At 40.2% G+C, this 19197-nt stretch overlaps 2 protein-coding genes across 4 annotated transcripts in view; both read right to left on the bottom strand.

Annotated features, from left to right (window-relative positions):
* The window catches only part of jak2b (Janus kinase 2b), a 46270-nt gene extending 31099 nt beyond the window's left edge, over positions 1-15171 (bottom strand). For both annotated transcript variants that reach the window (XM_029637437.2, XM_029637436.2), the window contains exons 1-4: positions 14482-15171; positions 12015-12260; positions 5123-5246; positions 4885-5002 (exon numbers count right to left, since the gene is read on the bottom strand). In XM_029637437.2, the coding sequence (XP_029493297.1) occupies positions 4885-5002; positions 5123-5246; positions 12015-12246 (474 nt within the window). In that variant the 5' untranslated portion in view covers positions 12247-12260; positions 14482-15171. The remainder of the gene's footprint in view (positions 1-4884; positions 5003-5122; positions 5247-12014; positions 12261-14481) is intronic.
* A 992-nt stretch (positions 15172-16163) lies between these two features.
* Positions 16164-18907, bottom strand: lcn15 (lipocalin 15). 2 transcript variants are annotated; one of them, XM_029637443.2, is made up of 7 exons: positions 18742-18907; positions 18025-18176; positions 17627-17703; positions 17171-17281; positions 16947-17048; positions 16744-16769; positions 16164-16636 (listed from the first exon to the last, which is right to left on the bottom strand). In XM_029637443.2, exons 1-6 carry the CDS (start codon positions 18832-18834, stop codon positions 16744-16746), a joined length of 561 nt encoding a protein of 186 aa, XP_029493303.1. In that variant the 5' UTR covers positions 18835-18907; the 3' UTR covers positions 16164-16636. The 2 variants fall into 2 exon arrangements, with proteins under 2 accessions (XP_029493303.1, XP_029493304.1); XM_029637444.2 differs by having other exon boundaries at positions 18025-18164; positions 18742-18906.
* Between the last annotated feature and the right edge of the window lie 290 nt (positions 18908-19197).

The following is a 19197-nucleotide window of genomic DNA, read 5'->3' on the forward strand; positions in this document are numbered from 1 at the left end:
CCTGGGTTCACCTCTCCTCTTTTCCATCGAGGCACATGGGAAGTTGCATTGGAGAATCTCCAATCTAATTTGACCCCAGACCTAAAATTAGCTTGGAAAATTTAAGGTGTTAGTCGGTTTATCTCAATGTTATATCCTCTTAAAAATAAACTTTCTATTAAATTGTGGCTTAATAGATAATTCATGTTTTACAGAATGGGTGGACAGTATGGGCACCTCTAAATGTATTCACTGACTGGACAAATGATATCAAAGGCCTAAAGAAAAGAACAAACCGATCAGGCTACATGAAGAGGTGGTAAATAAATTAAAAATAGCTTTGTGTATGTGTGATCATTTTGAAATGGTCTCTAATAAGAAAAGACACAAATCTATAGATTACAGTAAATCTGTGTCCTCAGCGATTAAAATAGTCTCCCTCTCTACTTCCGTGATAAAGACATGTTCCAATCAGCACTAAACCATACACTGTAGACGTCACTCAACAGTAAACATCCCAAACAAAAATATTGATGGCCAAACAGGCATCGCCCATCAGCAATGTCAGGCGGGTGTAGAAATTCTTCATTTTATCATGCAACTTCCCTAATAGGGGGCCCTTATCAAACGCAGTTGGAACATGCTCACATTCCACGGCTGATGTCTCGATATATACAGCGCATTTGGAAAGTATTCAGACCCCTTGACTTTTTCCACATTCTGTTACGGTACAGCCCTATTCTAAAATGGATTGAACTGTTTTTTCCCCCCCTCAATCTTCACACAATACCCTATAATGACAAAGAAATCACAGGTTGCACTTTTTTTTGTGCAAAAAAAACAGAAATATTACATTTACATATGTATTCAGACATTTCACTCAGTATTTTGTTTTAGCACCTTTGGTAGCAATTACAGCCTCGAGTCGTCTTGGGTGTAACGCTACAAGCTTGGCACACATGTATTTGGTGAGTTACTCCCATTCCTCTCAGGTTGGATGAGGAGCGTCACTGCACAGCTATTTTTAGGTCTCTCCAGAGATGTTTGACCCGGTCCAAGTCCGAGCTCTGGCTGGGCTACTCAAAGACATTCAGAGACTTGTCCCGAAGCCACTCCTGCGTTGTCTTGGCTATGTGGTTAGTGCCATTGTCCTGTTGGAAGAAGAACCTGGAGCAGGTTTTCATCAAGGATCTCTCTGTACTTTGTTCCATTCATCTTTCCCTTGATCCTGACTTGTCTCCCAGTCCCTGCCACTGAAAAACATCCTTAAAGCATGATGCTGCCACCACCATGCTTCACTGTAGGGATGGTGCCAGGTTTCCTCCAGATCTGATGCTTGGCATTCAGGTCAGAGTTCAATATTGGTTTCATCAGACCAGAGAATCTTCTTTCTCATGGTCTGAGCAACCTTTAAATGTATTTTGGCAAACTCCAAGCTGGCTGGCATGTGCCTTTTACTGATGAGTGGCTTCCGTCTGGCCATTCTACCATAAAGGCCTGATTGGTGGAGTGCTGCAGAGATAGAGGAACCTTCCAGAAGGACAACCATCTCCACAGAGGAACTCTGACAGAGTGACCATTGGATTCTTGTTCACCTCCCTGACCAAGGCCCTTCTCCCCCAAATTCTTTGTTTGGCCAGTGGCCAGCTCTAGGAAGAGTCTTGGTGGTTTCAAACGTCTTCCATTTAAGAATGATGGAGGCCACTGTGTTTTTGGAGACCTTCAATGCTGCAGACATTTTTTGGTACCCTTCCCCAGATCTGTTCCTCAACACAATCCTGTCTCAGAGCTCTATGGATAATTCCTTCGACCTCATGGCTTGGTTTTTCCTGACATGCACTGTCAACTGTGGGACCTTACATAGACAGGTGTGTGCCTTTCCAAATCATGTCCAATCAGTTGAATTTACCACAGATGAACTCCAATCAAGTTGTAGAAACATCTCAAGGATGATCAATGGAAACAGGATGCACCTGAGCTCAATTTCAAGTCTCTTATCAAAGCGTCTGAATAATTATGTAATACATTTTAGAATAAGGCTGTTCAATTATTTTATATTTATTTCATCTTTATTTAACCAGGTAGGCCAATTGACAACAACTCCTCATTTACAACTGTGATCTGGCCAAGATAAAGCAAAGTGACACAAACAATACAGAGTTACACATGGAATAAACAAACGTACAGTCAGTAACACAATAGAAAAGTATATATACAGTGTGTGAAAATTAAGTAAGACTAGAGAGGTAAAGCAATAAATAGACCATAGTGGCGAAACAATTACAACTCAGCAATTAAACACCGGAGTGATAGATAAGCAGAAGACGAATGTGCAAGTAGAGTGCAAAGGAGCAAGAAATTGTGCAAAGGAGCAAAAAATAAACAGCAATATGGGGATGGGGTAGTTGGGTGGGCTATTTACAGGTGGGCTTTGTACAGGTGCAATGATCGGTAAGCTGCTCTGACAGCTGATGCTTAAAGTTAGTGAGGGAGATGTGAGTCTCCAGCTTCAGTGATTTTTGCAATTCGTTCCAGCCATTGACAGCAGAGAACTGGAAGGAAAGGTGGCCAAAGGAGGAGTTGGCTTTGGGGGTGACCAGTGAAATATACCTGCTGGAGCGCGTGCTATGGGTGGGTGCTGATATGGTGACCAGTGAGCTGAGATAAGGAGGGGATTTACCTAGCAAAGATTTATAGATGACCTGGAGCCAGTGGGTTTGGCAACGAATATGAAGCGAGGGCCAGCCAACGAGAGCATACAGGTCGCAGTGGATCAGTGATGCTTAATGTTAGTCTGGAAGGAGAGTTTACAGTCTAACCAGACACCTAGGTATTTGTAGTTGTCCACATATTCTTAGTCAGAACCGTCCAGAGTAGCGATGCTAGACGGGCGGGCAGGTGCAAGCAGCTCGTCTGGAGGTTAGTTAACACAATGTCCAAAGAAGGGCCAGAAGTATACAGAATGGTGCCGTCTGCGTAGAGGTGGATCAGAGAATGACCAGCAGCAAGAGCGGCATCATTGATGTATACAGAGAAAATAGTCGGCCCGAGAATTGAACCCTGTGGCACCCCCATAGAAACTGCCAGAGGTCCGGACAACAGGCCCTCCGATTTGACACACTGAACTCTGTCACAGAAGTAGTTGGTGAACCAGGTGAGGCAGTCATTTGAGAAACCAAGGCTGTTGAGTCTGCCGATAAGAATACGGTGACTTAACGGAGTCGAAAGCCTTGGCCGGGTCGATGAATACGGCTGCACAGTATTGTCTTTTATCGATGGCGGTTATGATATCATTTAGGACCTTGAGCGTGGCTGAGGTGCACCCATGACCACCTCGGAAACCAGATTGCATAGCGGAGAAGGTATGGTGGGATTCGAAATGGTCGGTGATCTGTTTGTTAGCTTGGCTTTCGGAGACTTTTGAAAGGCAGGGTAGGATAGATCTGTAACAGTTTGGGTCTAGGATGTCTCTCCCTTTGAAGAGGGGGATGACCGCGGCAGCTTTCCAATCTTTAGGGATCTCAGACGATACGAAAGAGAGGTTGAACAGGCTAGTAATAGGAGTTGCAACAATTGCGGGGGATAATTCTAGAAAGAGGGTCCAGAATGTCTAGCTCAGCTAATGTGTAGGGGTCCAGATTTTGCAGCTCTTTCAGAACATCACCTATCTGGATTTGGGTGAAGGAGAAATGGGGAGGCTTGGGCAAGTTGCTGTGGGGGGGTCCAGAGCAGTTGACCAGGGTAGGGGTAGCCAGGTGGAAAGTACGGCCAGCTATATAAAAATGCTTATTGAAATTCTCTATTATCGTAGATTTATCGGTGGTGACAGTGTTTCCTAGCCTCAGTGCAGTGGGAGGAGGTGCTCTTATTCTCCATGGAATTTACAGTTTCCCAGAACTTGTTGGAGTTTATGCTACAGGATGCACATTTCTGTTTGAAAAGGCTAGGCTTTGCTTTCCTAACTGCCTGTGTATATTGGTTCCTAACTTCCCTGAAAAGTTGTACATCGCCGGGGCTACTCGATGCTAATGCAGTACACCACAGGATGTTTTTGTGCTGGTCAAGGGCAGTCAGGTCTGGAGTGAACCAAAGGCTATATCTGTTCTTAGTTCTACATTTTTTGAATGGGGCATGCTTATTTAAGATGATGAGGAAAGCACTTTTAAAGAATAACCAGGCATCCTCTACTGACAGAATGAGGTCAATATCCTCCCAGGATACCCGGGCCAAGTCGTTTAGAAAAGCCTGCTCGCTGAAGTGTTTTAGGGAGCGTTTGACAGTGATGAGGGGTGGTCGTTTGACAGCGGACCCATTACGGACACATGCAATGAGGCAGTGATCGCTGGTTGAAGACAGCAGAGGTGTATTTAGAGGGCAGGTTGGTCAGGATGATATCTATGAGGGTGCCCGTGTTTACGGATTTAGGGTTGTACCTGGTAGGTTCCATGATAATTTGTGTGAGATTGAGGGCATCTAGCTTAGATTGTAGGACGGCCGGGGTGTTAAGCATATCCCAGTTTAGGTCACCTAACAGTACAAACTCTGAAGATAAATAGGGCGTAACAAAATGTTGTGACGTAACAAAATGTAGAAAAAGTGAAGTGGTCTGAAAACTTTCCGAAAGCACGATACATACAGACAGTACAACAGTCTGACAGCAATACTGATACTTCCTCAAGGATATAGCTAGTCAATGGTCTTATCTCAGATACCGCTTGGCTACAGTAAATGTCAGCCAATCAACCACCATTGTTTTTCCACAGCATTATTGAAGGAATAAGGCCACATGTGCACCAATGGGCAAACGTGTGCTTTAGTGATCAAATCTTAACAAACATCATCACAGTGAAGAGTGAGACAATTTGCTAGATTGCTTGGTTCCTTATGTTACAGACTGACTCTTACCTGGGCAAAGAGGTATGCCATGACAAAGTCATCGAGGACAGGACTCTCAGAGCCCTTGGTGACTCCATACCGATATGCCCTCGTAGGTCCACTGCTGTACCAGCCAGGGAAATAGTACCTGAGAGACAGAGAGCGAGAGAGACAGACAGAGAGAGAAATTAATAATGTATAATTAGAGCGCGTGAGATCTAGCGAACAAAAATGCAGAAACCATGAGCACAGAAAACACTACACATACCTTATTCTGAAGACCATGTCTTCATTGGCATATTCATCTAGCTGGAAGACATGGTTCGGGGAGAACCACATGCCGTCTCTCTCTCTGAAGAGCCCAAACAGGCTGCAGTACAGAGGCGACACACCTAAAGAAGAGTGGAGACAGAAGATACATCATGAGATAGCATGCATTGTGCTTATGAAGCACTTCCACGGTACACATTTTTAGTTTCAATAACTAGGTTCCCTCCAATTGGCGACAGAATTTCATGTGAATATTCTAAAATCCTCATTAAGAAAATACGCACATTTTCCCACCAGTGGTGTTTCCAACAAACATACTTGTTGTGGATAAAAATCAGCGTGTGAAGACCAATGCTCCCTCAAATATTTTTCCATCACTGAGCAAATTTCAGGTCTGCTCTAAGAAAAATCTTACATTGTGAAAATTCTGTGCAACTTCCAGCGTTTACTGCGAACATTGACGCTGTACCCGCTTTAAGTTACCATTTTAATAGTGGCTATTTGATCATCATGTAGGCCTACCAGAGTTGCCTTCCATAAAAAAACAATGGAAAATGCACCCCATAACATTTTAACATGGAAATAGCTGTTCTATCATTCAGCCTACAGTAGCAGCCAATGTGTGGTGTTCAATCTAGGTCTACATTTCATGAGACTTTTGAAAAAGAACATACAGGGCTTGACTGTTTATCCACTTGTCCTTCAGACAAGGAGGTGACTGACAATGCTGTTGTGTTGTTTGATGCAAGAAACCACTTTACAAAATAAAATGCATTATTGTCATACCATTATTACAGAGAATCAGAAAAATTATGCTACCCTCTGCCTATTGGCTACTTAGCCTATCTCAAAATACTACACTGCCCCTTTAAGACAAAAAAAAAAAGCTCTTTACCTCTCTCCCTTTTCAAAGGTGTCTAGAAATGTACATGTTTTGTGCTCTTGTAGGAAGCGAGAACTCCCCTTTTGCTGACTACAAATTATCTATAACTGGGCTAATAGCTCTCACTAACTAGTAAAGGATATAAACTAAATTTGCACGTGGCTTAATACAGCTCTCGCTTTGCTCTCAAAACAAGCGCATCTACTCACGACCTCTCATGCTGTAAACACAATCCAGTTCCAAGTAAATGGCACAGATCTATATATGGCAATGGTCTATTTGCATAAAAGCTTACTGCAACTCTGATTGTTTATACCGCACCGTTCTGTGTAGTGTGTCAATACAATAGAATCCTACTCCAATGCTTTCTGCCTGTATGTTGCATTGAAAGTGGCTAATATTGCGTTGATTCGATCACAATTGCCACATTAAAGGGAAACGTTGACAGTGTTAACAGGGCAAACTCTAGAACTGTGGTCACCAACCTTTTCTGACTCAAGATCACTTTCTGAGTCAAAATGCAAGACGAAATCTACAGTGAGGGAAAAAAGTATTTGATCCCCTGCTGATTTTGTACGTTTGCCCACTGACAAAGAAATTATCCGTCTATAATTTTAATGGTAGGTTTATTTGAACAGTGAGAGACAGAATAACAACAAAAAAATCCAGAAAAACGCATGTCAAAAATGTTATAAATTGATTTGCATTTTAATGCGGGAAATAAGTATTGGACCCCCTCTCAATCAAAAATATTTCTGGCTCCCAAGTGTGTTTTATACAGGTAACGAGCTGAGATTAGGAGCACACTCTTAAAGGGAGTGCCCCTAATCTCAGTTTGTTACCTGTATAAAAAGACACCTGTCCACAGAAGCAATCAATCAATCAGATTCCAAACTCTCCACCATGGCCAAGACCAAAGAGCTCTCCAAGGATGTCAGGGACAAGATTGTAGACCTACACAAGGCTGGAATGGGCTACAAGACCATCGCCAAGCAGCTTGGTGAGAACGTGACAACAGTTGGTGCGATTATTCGCAAATGGAAGAAACACAAAAGAACTGTCAATCTCCCTCAGCCTGGGGCTCCATACAAGATCTCACCTCGTGGAGTTGCAATGACCATGAGAACAGTGAGGAATCAGCCCAGAACTACACAGGAGGATCTTGTCAATGATCTCAAGGCAGCTGGGACCATAGTCACCAAGAAAACAATTGGTAACACACTACACCGTGAAGGACTGAAGTCCTGCAGTGCCCGCAAAGTCCCCCTGCTCAAGAAAGCACATATACATGCCCATCTGAAGTTTGCCAATGAACATGTGAATGATTCAGAGGAAACTGGGTGAAAGTGTTGTGGTCAGATGAGACCAAAATGGAGCTCTTGGCATCAACTCAACTCGTCGTGTTTGGAGGAGGAGGAATGCTGCCTATGACCCCAAGAATACCATCCCCACCGTCAAACATGGAGGTGGAAACATTATGCTTTGGGGGTGTTTCTCTGCTAAGGGGACAGGACAACTTCACTGCATCAAAGGGACGATGGACGGGGCCACGTACTGTCAAATCTTGGGTGAGAACCTCCTTCCCTCAGCCATTAACAATGGGTCGTGGATGGGTATTCCAGCATGACAATGACCCAAAACACACGGCCAAGGCATCAAAGGAGTGGCTCAAGAAGAAGCACATTAATGTCCTGGAGTGGCCTAGCCAGTCTCCAGACCTTAATCCCATAGAAAATCTGTGGAGGGAGCTGAAGGTTCGAGTTGCCAAACGTCAGCCTCGAAACCTTAACGACTTGGAGAAGATCTGCAAAGAGGAGTGGGACAAAATCCCTCCTGAGATGTGTGCAAACCTAGTGGCCCACTACAAGAAACGTCTGACCTCTGATTTCCAACACGGGTTTTGCCACCAAGTATTAAGTCATGTTTTGCAGAGGGGTCAAATATTTATTTCCCTCATTAAAATGCAAATCAATTTATAACATTTTTGACATGTGTTTTTCTGGATTTTTGTTGTTGTTATTCTGTCTCTCACTGTTCAAATAAACCTACCATTAAAATTAGAGAGTGATAAATTCTTTGTCAGTGGGCAAACGTACAAAATCAGCAGGGAATCAAATACTTTTCCCCCCTCACTGTACCTCTCAGATCTTTTTTTTTTACATGACTTAAAAAACATAACTATGCAACATTAACCAATTAAAAACAGTACTGTAGCAATGAGGTTTGTGCAGTAAGCTAAAGGCCCAACACATTAACACTGCATATTAGCTTTGCTTGAACTGCCCTGCCAATGCATTGTTGTTTGGGACATTTAAAAAAAATTATATTACAAAATTTGAGGTAGGCTATATGATCACACCGGTACTAGACATGTTGTTGTATTACTTGTGAGGCACAGCTGATTGAGCATACATTCAAATTATTTGCTTTTTATTTTACTGGGCTGAGGGTCCACCTCTCAACATCCCTCCGCTCTCCCTTTCATCCACTGAAACGGGCTAAAAAGGAACACCTTCTTCCAGCTGATGGCGAAACACGAGTTTTACTGCATTATTTCTGCCTCATGCACAACTGCATGTTGTTACTTCTATGAACAGAGAAAGTGAAATATTCCTCGATATTAAAAAATACCCAAGCCGCTAAAAATGTTGAATACAAAGTGTTGTAAGAACTTAAACATGAACTAATTCATAAAAACAGCAACACTTTTCTGTATTCATTGACTGTCTCTCTCTAGGCATGGTTTTAAACGTGGTGCACATACCGCCAACTTCCCGAGACTAATACAAAGAAATAGAAACACAAGTCTTTATCGTTGTTTTTTTTTACAGAAATGTTTGGCGATTGACTAGGAATGCATTGGATCAACAAGGCGATCGTAATCGACCGGTTGGTGACCACTGCTCTAGAAAGTTGAGAGAAATTCAATCTCAGTGCTTCTTCTCTCTGTGAGCTGATATTTCTGCAAGGGCAGTCTCGGGCACACGCACAGTTTAGAGGGAACATTGGTGATGACGTAGCGCACACAAAATTGTATTTTTTTGCTAAAAATCTAAAGTTAAGTATTTCCATTACATTTTCAACTCTACTCATAGTTTGGTCACAAAAACAGTTATGTTAAATAGCAAATGTGCCAACTCTGGTCTTGGCATGTGTGCCTAATAAACTGCATAGTTTCAAATTTCGAGACGTAGTGGGAGGACCACACTAGAGGTCGATCGATAATGATTTTTCAACGCTGATACGGATTATTGGAGGACCAAAAAAAGACGATATGGATTAAATCGGATGACTTTTATAAATATATTTGTAATAATGACAATTACAACAATACTGAATTAAATTTTTTATTTTAACTTAATATAACACATAAATAAAAATCTATTTAGTCTCAAATAAATAATTAAACATGTTCAATTTGGTTTAAATAATGCAAAAACATAGTGTTGGAGAAGAACATAAAAGTGCAATATGTGCCATGTAAAAAAGCTAACGTTTAGGTTCCTTGCTCAGAACATGAGAACATATGAAAGCTGGTGGTTCCTTTTAACATGAGTCATCAATATATCCAGGTAAGAAGTTTTAGTTGTAGTTATTATAGGAATTACAGGACAATTTCTCTCTATATCATTTGTATTTCATATACATTTGACTATTGGATGTTCTTATAGGCACTATAGTATTGCCAGCCTAATCTCGGGAGTTGATAGGCTTGAAGTCATAAACAGCGCTGTGCTTCAAGCATTGTGAAGAGCTGCTGGCAAATGCAAGAAAGTGTTTTTTGAATGAATGCTTACGAGCCTGCTGCTGCCTACCACCGCTCAGTCAGACTGCTCTATCAAATATCAAATCCTAGACTTAATTATAATAAACACACAGAAATACGAGCCTTGGTCATTAATATGGTCAAATCCGGAAACGATAATTTTGAAAACAAAAAGTTTATTCTTTCAGTGAAATACAGAATTGTTCCGCATTTTATCGAACGGGTGGCATCAATAAGTCTAAATATTGCTGTTACCTTCAATGTTATGTCATAATTATGTAAAATTCTGGCAAATTAATTACGGTCTTTGTTGGAAAGAAATGGTCTTCACACAGTTTGTAACGAGCCAGGCGGCCCAAACTGCTGCATATTCCCTGAATCTGCTTGCACAGAACGCAAGAGAAGTGACACAATTTCCCTAGTTAATATTGCCTGCTAACATGAATTTATTTTAACTAAATATGCAGGTTTAAATATATATATATATACTTGTGTATTGATTTTAGGAAAGGCATTGATGTTTATGGTTAGGTACACATTGGTGCAACGACAGTGCTTTTTTTCGAGAATGCGCATGTTAAATTATCACCCGTTTGGCGAAGTAGGCTGTGATTCGATGATAAGGCACCGCAACAGGCACCGCATTGATTATTTGCAACGCAGGACAAGCTAGTTAAACTAGTAATATCATCAACCATGTGTAGTTAACTAGTGATTATGTTAAGATTGATTGTTTTTTATAATATAAAGTTTAATGCTAGCTACTTACCTTGGCTATTTGCTGCACTCGCGTAACAGGTGGTCAGCCTGCCATGCAGTCTCCTTGTGGAGTGCAATGTAATCGGCCTCCAAAAATGCTGATTACCGATTGTTAATCGGCATAGCCGATTAATCGGTCGACCTCTAAACCACACAACATATCAAAGTAAACTTGGAGTCACGTGATGAGATGATGGTTATTATATGATGGTTTCCACCACCATTTCTCACCAAAAAAATTTACCGACACAAAAAGATCTGACCATGTCGAACGAACAAATGATCTTTCAGCATTTATATAATTTGTGCCGAAACGTCCAGTTTACATCACAGTATATAAAAAAAGTCACGACAGCTGTATGACTTTACTCGCATAAAAACTGTGGATGGAAACATGATTAATTTCACAACAACATTGTATCTTTCATCAACATTTAGGAGACCAGATAATGCACTGTGCCTTGAGTCTTAATAAAAAACTTGAAAAGGATTTGAATGTTACGATAATAAAATGTTCTACCTACAGGGTCACCAAAAGGTCATTAAACACCAGACCTGTATTTGAGCCGTTGGAACTTGGGACATATTACAACAAACGTACCTGTTGCCGTTTGCTTAAAGGGCAATTGTGAAATGTTTCAACCGCATATTCATTATCTCCTGCACCAAACCAGTGTCTACATATGTTAAAACAGCATGTCTGTATGATCTGTGATTAAAAAGATGAGAAGGTAGGTCTTAAAAATATGCTTCTCTGTGACATCTCAGGGTAGGATTAAAAGTTTTTTTTTTAAATGTAGAAATGTTCAGTTTTCACATACTGTATGTAGACACTTATTTCCAGCAACTGTTATTTACATTTACATTTAAGTCATTTAGCAGACGCTCTTATCCAGAGCGACTTACAATTTATTAAGTTATTGTGCTGGAGATAATGAAAATAATGAAAATGAGGTTGAAAAGTGGTTGAATTGTCCTTTAAAATGTCCCTCATGTTTTGCTTTTCAATAAATCTTGTGGGCATTTAAAAACATGCGGGTTAACCTTAGTTATTATATTTTACGCGTCCATGACAACAGCACAAAGGTAGACAGGCTGGAACAAAGTGTATAATATAGTTTATTTTTGCAATCAACCAAGACCATAACCTCTGTGTCTAGTCCTCTATGTCTGAGCTAGTACGGAGTACATTAACTCAATGAGCATGTAAGTTACATGGGGATCCTAATAAAATACTGTACCAAAATACCATTCAAACCCAATTCCCTCTATCCCTTTTCAGAGGAAATGCAATGATGCATTTTGGTGCAGAAAGGACACCTCATGCCAAACCCACAGGACCTAACCAAAAACTATGATTTTAAGTTATTAAAGTTACAAGTCTACAACTAGAGTCCAGAGGTCTTCTTGGCCAGGTCACTAAGTGAGGACAAACTCATGACCGTTATCATGCTGTTTTGAAAGAATTTGACTGGTACTCACTGCACTCCTTCGCTGCATTGACACACAGTTGCTCGACTACGTAGTCCCCTGGTGGGTAGCTGAGGGGGGTTGAGTCTAGCCCAGCCAGGCTGCTGTGGTAGAGGTGGACCCGCAGCACCGGAGCAGTGGCTGGCCTGGACCCCCGAGGCTCCCGGTGAGCAGTCCCGTTCTGGTGCACAGGGACCGGAGGGCATGAAGGCGTCTCCATGTCCAATACAGAGACACCGGCCATCCGCAATCAGCTGCCTGCATTGAACAGCAGATGGGGAAAGAAGAAGAAAAGGGAAGGTGATGAGTTCTTTTGTCAGACAATACAAGACAGGTAGGTTAGTTAGAGCATTTTGAAAGTAGTACAGCCAGTGTTGTTCCACCATACTGCGGAGCATCTCATGTTTTGATTAGCTTAGCAGGGAAACCGTGAAACAAATGTCTGCAGAGAGCTACAATACAGAGGGGCCCATTGTCAGCGCGTGCTACAACTGTCTGCAATCAAGATCTCAGAATTCATCTCAATGACAGATAGTAGTGGCAGTCAAAGAAATTGAGCATAGAAGCGCAACAGGCTAGCACAAAACTTTTCAACTGCCCGGCAGGCAATAGAGGGGTTTCATAACAAACAAACATATAACCTTGAAACAAAGATGCCTTAGAGCAGAGGAGTGCCTTCTTCTGTTGATGACTGGATGTTTTGGTCTATTGACTACTGTAAATCCTCCACCAGTACCACCGGAGTTCACACACACTGTACACACACAACCTCCTGACACTGCCTGTGGGCCCGGAGATGAGCAGCTCATGATAGGACTGCCCTACTCAATTAACACAAACACTTAGACCAAAGCAGGAGTTAAGCCCTTGGCAAAGTTGAGCCGAGATGAATAACTTCTGATCGGAAGAAGTAAATGACAAAAGCTGCCTCTGGGCAAAAGCTTGTAATATGATTACAGAGAGGAGCACAAGACCTTTTAATGGGGCTGAATCAAAATCACAGAAGACTGGTGTATAACACCATCAAGAGTTTGTATAAGGCTATTACTTAGCAACTCATCAAAGAAAAACCTTTGTTAGCAGCTTTGTAGTAACTGTTGTGAAGATGCAGGCCTTATCATTTCTTTACATAATATTACAACTTTCCACAGTATATCTGTGCAGGCTTGGAAGCAATCTGAACTGGCTACCGCCTACAGCTCATCACAGACACAAGGAGCAAATATTCACCACACTGCAAAGTGAATGCATGTAATGTGAGCTAAAGGGGTGTTTAATAAAAATAAATTAACCTTTATTTAACTAGGCAAGTCAGTTAAGAACAAATTCTTATTTTCAATGACTGCCTAGGAACAGTGGGTTAACTGCCTGTTCAGGGGCAGAACGACAGATTTCAACCTTGTCAGCTCGGGGGTTTGAAGTAACGGTCAATTAGAGTTTCAAAACATGGGCAAACCCAAATCCTTATGTGTGCCTATGTTGCATGAGTACATGCAGAATAGGTAATGTCATTGACTCATGGTCTCTTGGATCTTCATGGTGACATGGTGGTGTATTGAGTGACTTCAGTGCCAACAGAAACTGTATTTGAATTAAATATTTTCAATGTGTATAAGATATTGCACTTCAATTCAATACATCGATTTTTTAAAACTGAATTGAATGAATATTGCATTCAGATTTAGTGAAGTGCAAATTATGTTTGAGCGAATTGTAGGCTGTGGCAGTGAGGGTGACCAAGAGACATCACCCAGGCCGACACTGCAAATAATGTGTGAGTGACTCAAGGTGTCCAGATATATATTAATTACCTAATGTTACACCTATTCATTACTAGATGTAAAAAAAAAACAATCAGTCCATACTTTACTGGGTATATACGTAGCTAGCTAGTTATCGCGCAAGAGTTACGCCCCACTTCCGGTAGAAATGGGAGCAATAACCTCTACATCGGCACAGAAAACTTGTGTAGAAACTGTTAACCACCATACAATTCAAACAGAAAACACATTATGCATAAAAACAAATGAGAAATGTGTGCCTGACAACTTGCTTTCAAGCTTATTTAGTTGGCTAATGTTAGTGAAACAATTAGTTAACTAGTGTTAGCTAGTAGCTAAGTAACCTGTTGACGTCAGCTAGTTAACTACGCAAACTGGGCCTTGATTGCTAGCTACTAGCAAGTATATGCTATTGTAATGACAAATGAGTTATTTTTCTTATGATGTATAGCTAGTGGAACAAATGTCTTGCAATTCAACTTGAATATGGTGACTATTCGCTTCGACTTTATCGTAACAACGTTAGTCAGCTAGCTTAATGTAGCTTTCTAGCTCGGGTCAACTCAATCTTACGGGCTGCACCTACAACTTCAGAAAATACAAATCCATACCATGTAAAGTTACTGTACAGTGCGTGACATTTTTATACCTACTAGCGTTAAAAGTGTTGCGTTAGCGTAACGCGTTATAGAACTTACTCGGTTGTTGACGCCAGTCAGCTACCGTTAGCCCACTTAGCTAGCTAGCAGGGCGAGTTTACAGCTTGCTTGTCAACGCCAGGTCCGATCCAATTCTTGTAAATCAATCTTTGCCAGATGAAAATTCATTTGTCAATGTATCTCAAAATAGTATCTCTCTCCATTCTTCCCCTTCACGAAACAAAAAAAGTACAGTAGCGAGGACTAACGTTAAGCTAAGATGTTGTGTTCTTGTCGTCAGGCTAACTAGCTACACCACAGTTTACCTGAAACGATTTATCTAGCCTTAACAGTTAGCTATATTCGCTAGTTAACCTGCATTGTTACAGTACCGTTAGCTTGGCCAATAACATTAGCTAGCTGACTGGTAGTAAGTGGCTAGCAAGCCAGCTGGTCAGCTCTCCGAGTCTGATCCCCAGTGCCAACCCCCGGCTAGCTAAACTAGCTAACAGGCTAAGTTTTCAAAAGCAGGCACAACTTGTCAAGCTCCCACAGCTCTATCAACCCCGTTATAAAGACAACGTTATGTCGAAAACAGTTTCTAAACTACAATTTAGTTAATACCAGAAAAATAAGAATACGGCATAAGGTAACGTTAATAGCTATCCCAGCAAGTCAGCTAGCAATATTATGTCAGTTCTAGCTACCACCCTTATGGAGATCTGCATAACAGTAACACCAGCCAATTGTAGCTTTAAACTAAACTAGCCAGAGAGGACGAAATTGACGAGCTGTGAGTGAAGGCCATCTATGTCAGTTATTTGCCCTGCTTTGAAGACTTCTATCTCGTAAGTTCTACTTTGTTTCGATTATAAACCCTTGCCGTTCAATTTCTATATCTATGTCAATTTCAATTTAGTTTTTTTCTTAGGCTGGCCAAATGTTGGAACACATTTAGTCCAAAATGTCCATTGAATGGAACTGATACCCATAAGAAGGAACCACAATTTTTCTAAATTGACAAATATTTTATAAAATAGTTTTGTTTTCATTAGCGTTCTGTGCCCTATATTACTGTGTTATATGTGTTATCCACTGACTAACGTTGTAATTGTTTAGTTCAGGTTAGAAAGGGATAGCTAAATGGCCTAATTGAGTTTCACAGTGTACAGTTACTGGCCTCTGACATCAACCAAGGTGTCTGGAGTCTGGACCTTTATAGTGTAAACTCAGTCATGCTCTATAACCTCAATGAACTGTTCAAACCCTTATCCCATTCCCAGCTGTTCCCCATAATTTGGTGGAAAGTGCAACATTAGTGTCATCACAGTCCCTCTGGCCTTGTTGGAAGCCGTTTTGTGTTTGCATTTTCAGCATATCACCTAAAAAGTGAAATAGTTATTATAAGTGTATTAGCCCATTAGTGCACTTGGTATACCTATGGATTTATTGGTTCAAGCCCTAGAACCAAGTTGTTTCCCTTCTACAGGTCCACTCTTTTTCACACAATGTCTATGGATCTATTATGGGAGGACATTTCTTAAAAAACTAAAATCATGGGCTATACTGAAATTGAATGAACACTGACAAAATTCTTAAATGGCATTATTAAGACCCACTAGAGGGAGCTGAAATGGTTTGGTAAAATGTGGGGCAGATCTGCTCAAGTACAATTAGACAAATACACAATTTCCTTTTTTTGTTTTCACCAGGCAAGAAGTTCCCTCAAGGGAAAAATGAAGTTATTCTATTCAAAATCTTGTTTATTGTTGATTTCTGGACCTGTGTATACAGTATAAATTGTGTACATTTGCTTACAGAAAACCTGAGATTTAAATAGAAAGGTTTAATGATGTAAAGCGATGTTGAGTGATTCAGCAATAATGTTAAGCAGGCCTCTATTTTCCCTCAGGTAATAGGGTTATATTGATAGCTTCCAATGTCAACCTTCAAGACATTTCAACCCACTAACCCATATTAAATACAACAGATTCTTCATGTACAACACGTGAGGCAGTGACGTATATGAGTAATATGACTCAGACTTGTTATAGAGTATGGCAAGTTCTCTGTGTATTCAATAGTGTTATTGTACAATACATGTATGTAAAGTAGAGAGCGAAACAGAAGACCCAGGATATGTAAGGGTGATGCGCTCCTATCTTGGTCCAGTATGATGGTGTGGAGTTCTTTAACCAATGTTTGCTGTTAGGTCCTTAAAAAGTGAGCAGATTGTATTATATAAAAAGCAGCACACAGAAACGCTCAGAAAACCCCATTGCTATAGAAATGTTATTCTCATTTAATGTAATTTCTACTCACTTAATGCCCGCAATCAGAGCAGGGATCTGTATAAGTAGTCGAATGAAAAAATGAAAATAACAAAAGGTGAAATTTTAAAGCATAACATAACACATTTAGTACTTTTTTTAAAGTGGGACAATGATTATATACAGTTCAATGGCACCAGTCCAAGTCCTATGCTACAAACACAGTTTGTGCTGTGTTTGATCAGTCATATTTACCTACGAACGATGGGGTCAGAATAGAGTCTGCAGAGAAGCCCAGAGACAGAGAATAGTTTCTAAATCTCTCCACCAATTCTTTTCTCAGCGTTGGAGAGCGACCTTAAGAAAAACAGAGTGGGAAATATTGAGAAAAACACACTTTTTTGATAATGACTAGAATAACTGTAAGAGTAAGGGGATTCCACATGAAAAAGGCAATTCTGTATGTAAATTATCTTTACCATAAAGAGACACCTGGGAGAATTCTTTCACAATCTTCTTGTATTTCACCACCAGACCATATTCAGTGTAATTGCTCTCTACCACGGTGATGTCCTTCAATATCTGATGGCCTGTCAATTAGGTCATTTGTTAGTTAGAATACTTTATGGTTTGAAATGTTTTTTCTTTACAGGCTCAGGACATGATACCATAAAGAGACAAATGAAACTGCACAGCAACAAAAATAGCACAGATAATAGTGGATCAGCAAACTTCATCATACATTGAAACACAAATGGATTATGGTAAGGGTTAGGGTTAGAATCTAACATACATAAGAAACGGATGTCTGTACTCCCCCTCCCACTGCAGTGTCAACATCGGCGTGTCTATTTCTACATTTACCCCATGCTGTACTGTGTCTCTTCCCTCATACCATCTCCTCTAACCAGCTCGAGACAGGAAGCACAACTTACGGTCACTAAAGTAGTTGAACTGGCCTGGGAGGTCAGTCTTCTGGTAGTAGTACACACGACACATGCAACCTTTTAACCTGACAACAGGAAATTGAGAAAGGGGTTATGGGTTTGTGTGCTGCAAGTATTTATAACATGTATTAATAAGTATGAATATACATATTATAGTGTTTACTTTCACTACTTGAGTATTTAAGCATTTATAAACATAAGCATCTATAAGCATTTATAAACATTGATAAGCATTTACAATGGCCTATTACTGAAAGTCATAAAGTAGGTATAACGTTTATCCCAGTGTTAACTTATTGACTAATATGTGTAATGTTCCTAATAACTACAATGTTTTTATTTGTTGGAGTGTAGATCTCATTTAAAAGACAAAATAGAGTAAATACCCTGTCCCCCATACGGTTAGGTTGGCATTGCCATCCATATCATAGGTTACATTCCCATTGGAGACCTGCACATAACTTCTCCATGGCACAAATTCTGGCGAGTCATATGCCAGGCCAACACGATACCACTGTCCTGAAAACTGAGCAAAAAACTACGAATTTTAATAAAGACAATACATTATTCCCTACAACATTAAATAGGGAAATAAAATCCTCCCATCAAAATCCATTAAGTATAGTAATAACAATTCAATAACACAATTGTGTGTTTTTAAATATATAGTGACGAGAGAACAGCATTGTTTAAAATGAAGAACAAATATTAATAATTGCTTTAAAATAATATTTCAGGGTACACGTTACAATAAATGTTCAAAAAACAGGATTCAAAACACACAAAAAGACCAATCTTATGTAATGGTCTAAACAAACAACAACAACGTTGAAATTCCACTGTTCTTTGACCTCACTACTGTTTGTTTTTCAATTCAGTAACTTTTCTGATTCAAGCAAGGATTTCCATATACTATGGTTAGACAGACATTTACCATAGATACATTACATTTAGTTAATCAGATTTCAGAGGATAAATAAAATGGTCTAAAGCAGGCATTTAACAAAGAGTAAAACCTGTAAAAAAAGATCAAAGAACCACAGTGCTTTTATCAGAAAAAACAGACTACCACAGCACATTGACAAATATACCATTGTTCTCACCCTTTGTAGATCAAAGTCCTGTTGTGGATGAATATCAGCATTGATACACTGAGTCCATAGCATCACGCTGAAGACGGTCACCACTAAAAACATGACGAACAAATAGAGAAATACTGACCCTGTTGTGAGACCAAGCAGGTAGAATCAAATAGATAAGTGGGAGGTCTCCTGGATGTGGACCTTTATATCTTCCTCTAAGTACTTGGAAATGTTCCTAATGCCGCCTTCACATTCACCTGTCACCAATTAGATAATTGCACATTCCTGTACTCTGTGGGTAATGCATATTCACTTTTCAACAAAGGATAAAGTAGTGATGGGAATACTGAAACATACCATATTGTCCAACAATTTTTTTTTTATCAGAATGTAACTTCCACATTGTAATGATGCATCAGTCTTTTAACAGAGGTGATAAAATATGCTTAACATAATGGAGACTCATTCCTAACGTGA

The sequence above is a fragment of the Oncorhynchus nerka genome, linkage group LG27 (assembly GCF_034236695.1).
Source record: "Oncorhynchus nerka isolate Pitt River linkage group LG27, Oner_Uvic_2.0, whole genome shotgun sequence".
NCBI classification, from domain to species: Eukaryota; Metazoa; Chordata; class Actinopteri; order Salmoniformes; family Salmonidae; genus Oncorhynchus; species Oncorhynchus nerka.

Excerpts from the sequence above, each read along its gene's own strand:
- lcn15 (XM_029637443.2), bottom strand. The coding sequence starts at position 18,834 with ATGTTTTTAGTGGTGACCGTCTTCAGCGTGATGCTATGGACTCAGTGT. Across the intron at positions 18,177-18,741 it reads AGGACTTTGATCTACAAAGG|TTTTTTGCTCAGTTTTCAGG; the intron begins GTGAGAACAATG and ends TAAAATTCGTAG. Across the intron at positions 17,704-18,024 it reads CTAACCGTATGGGGGACAGG|GTTAAAAGGTTGCATGTGTC; the intron begins GTATTTACTCTA and ends TCCTGTTGTCAG.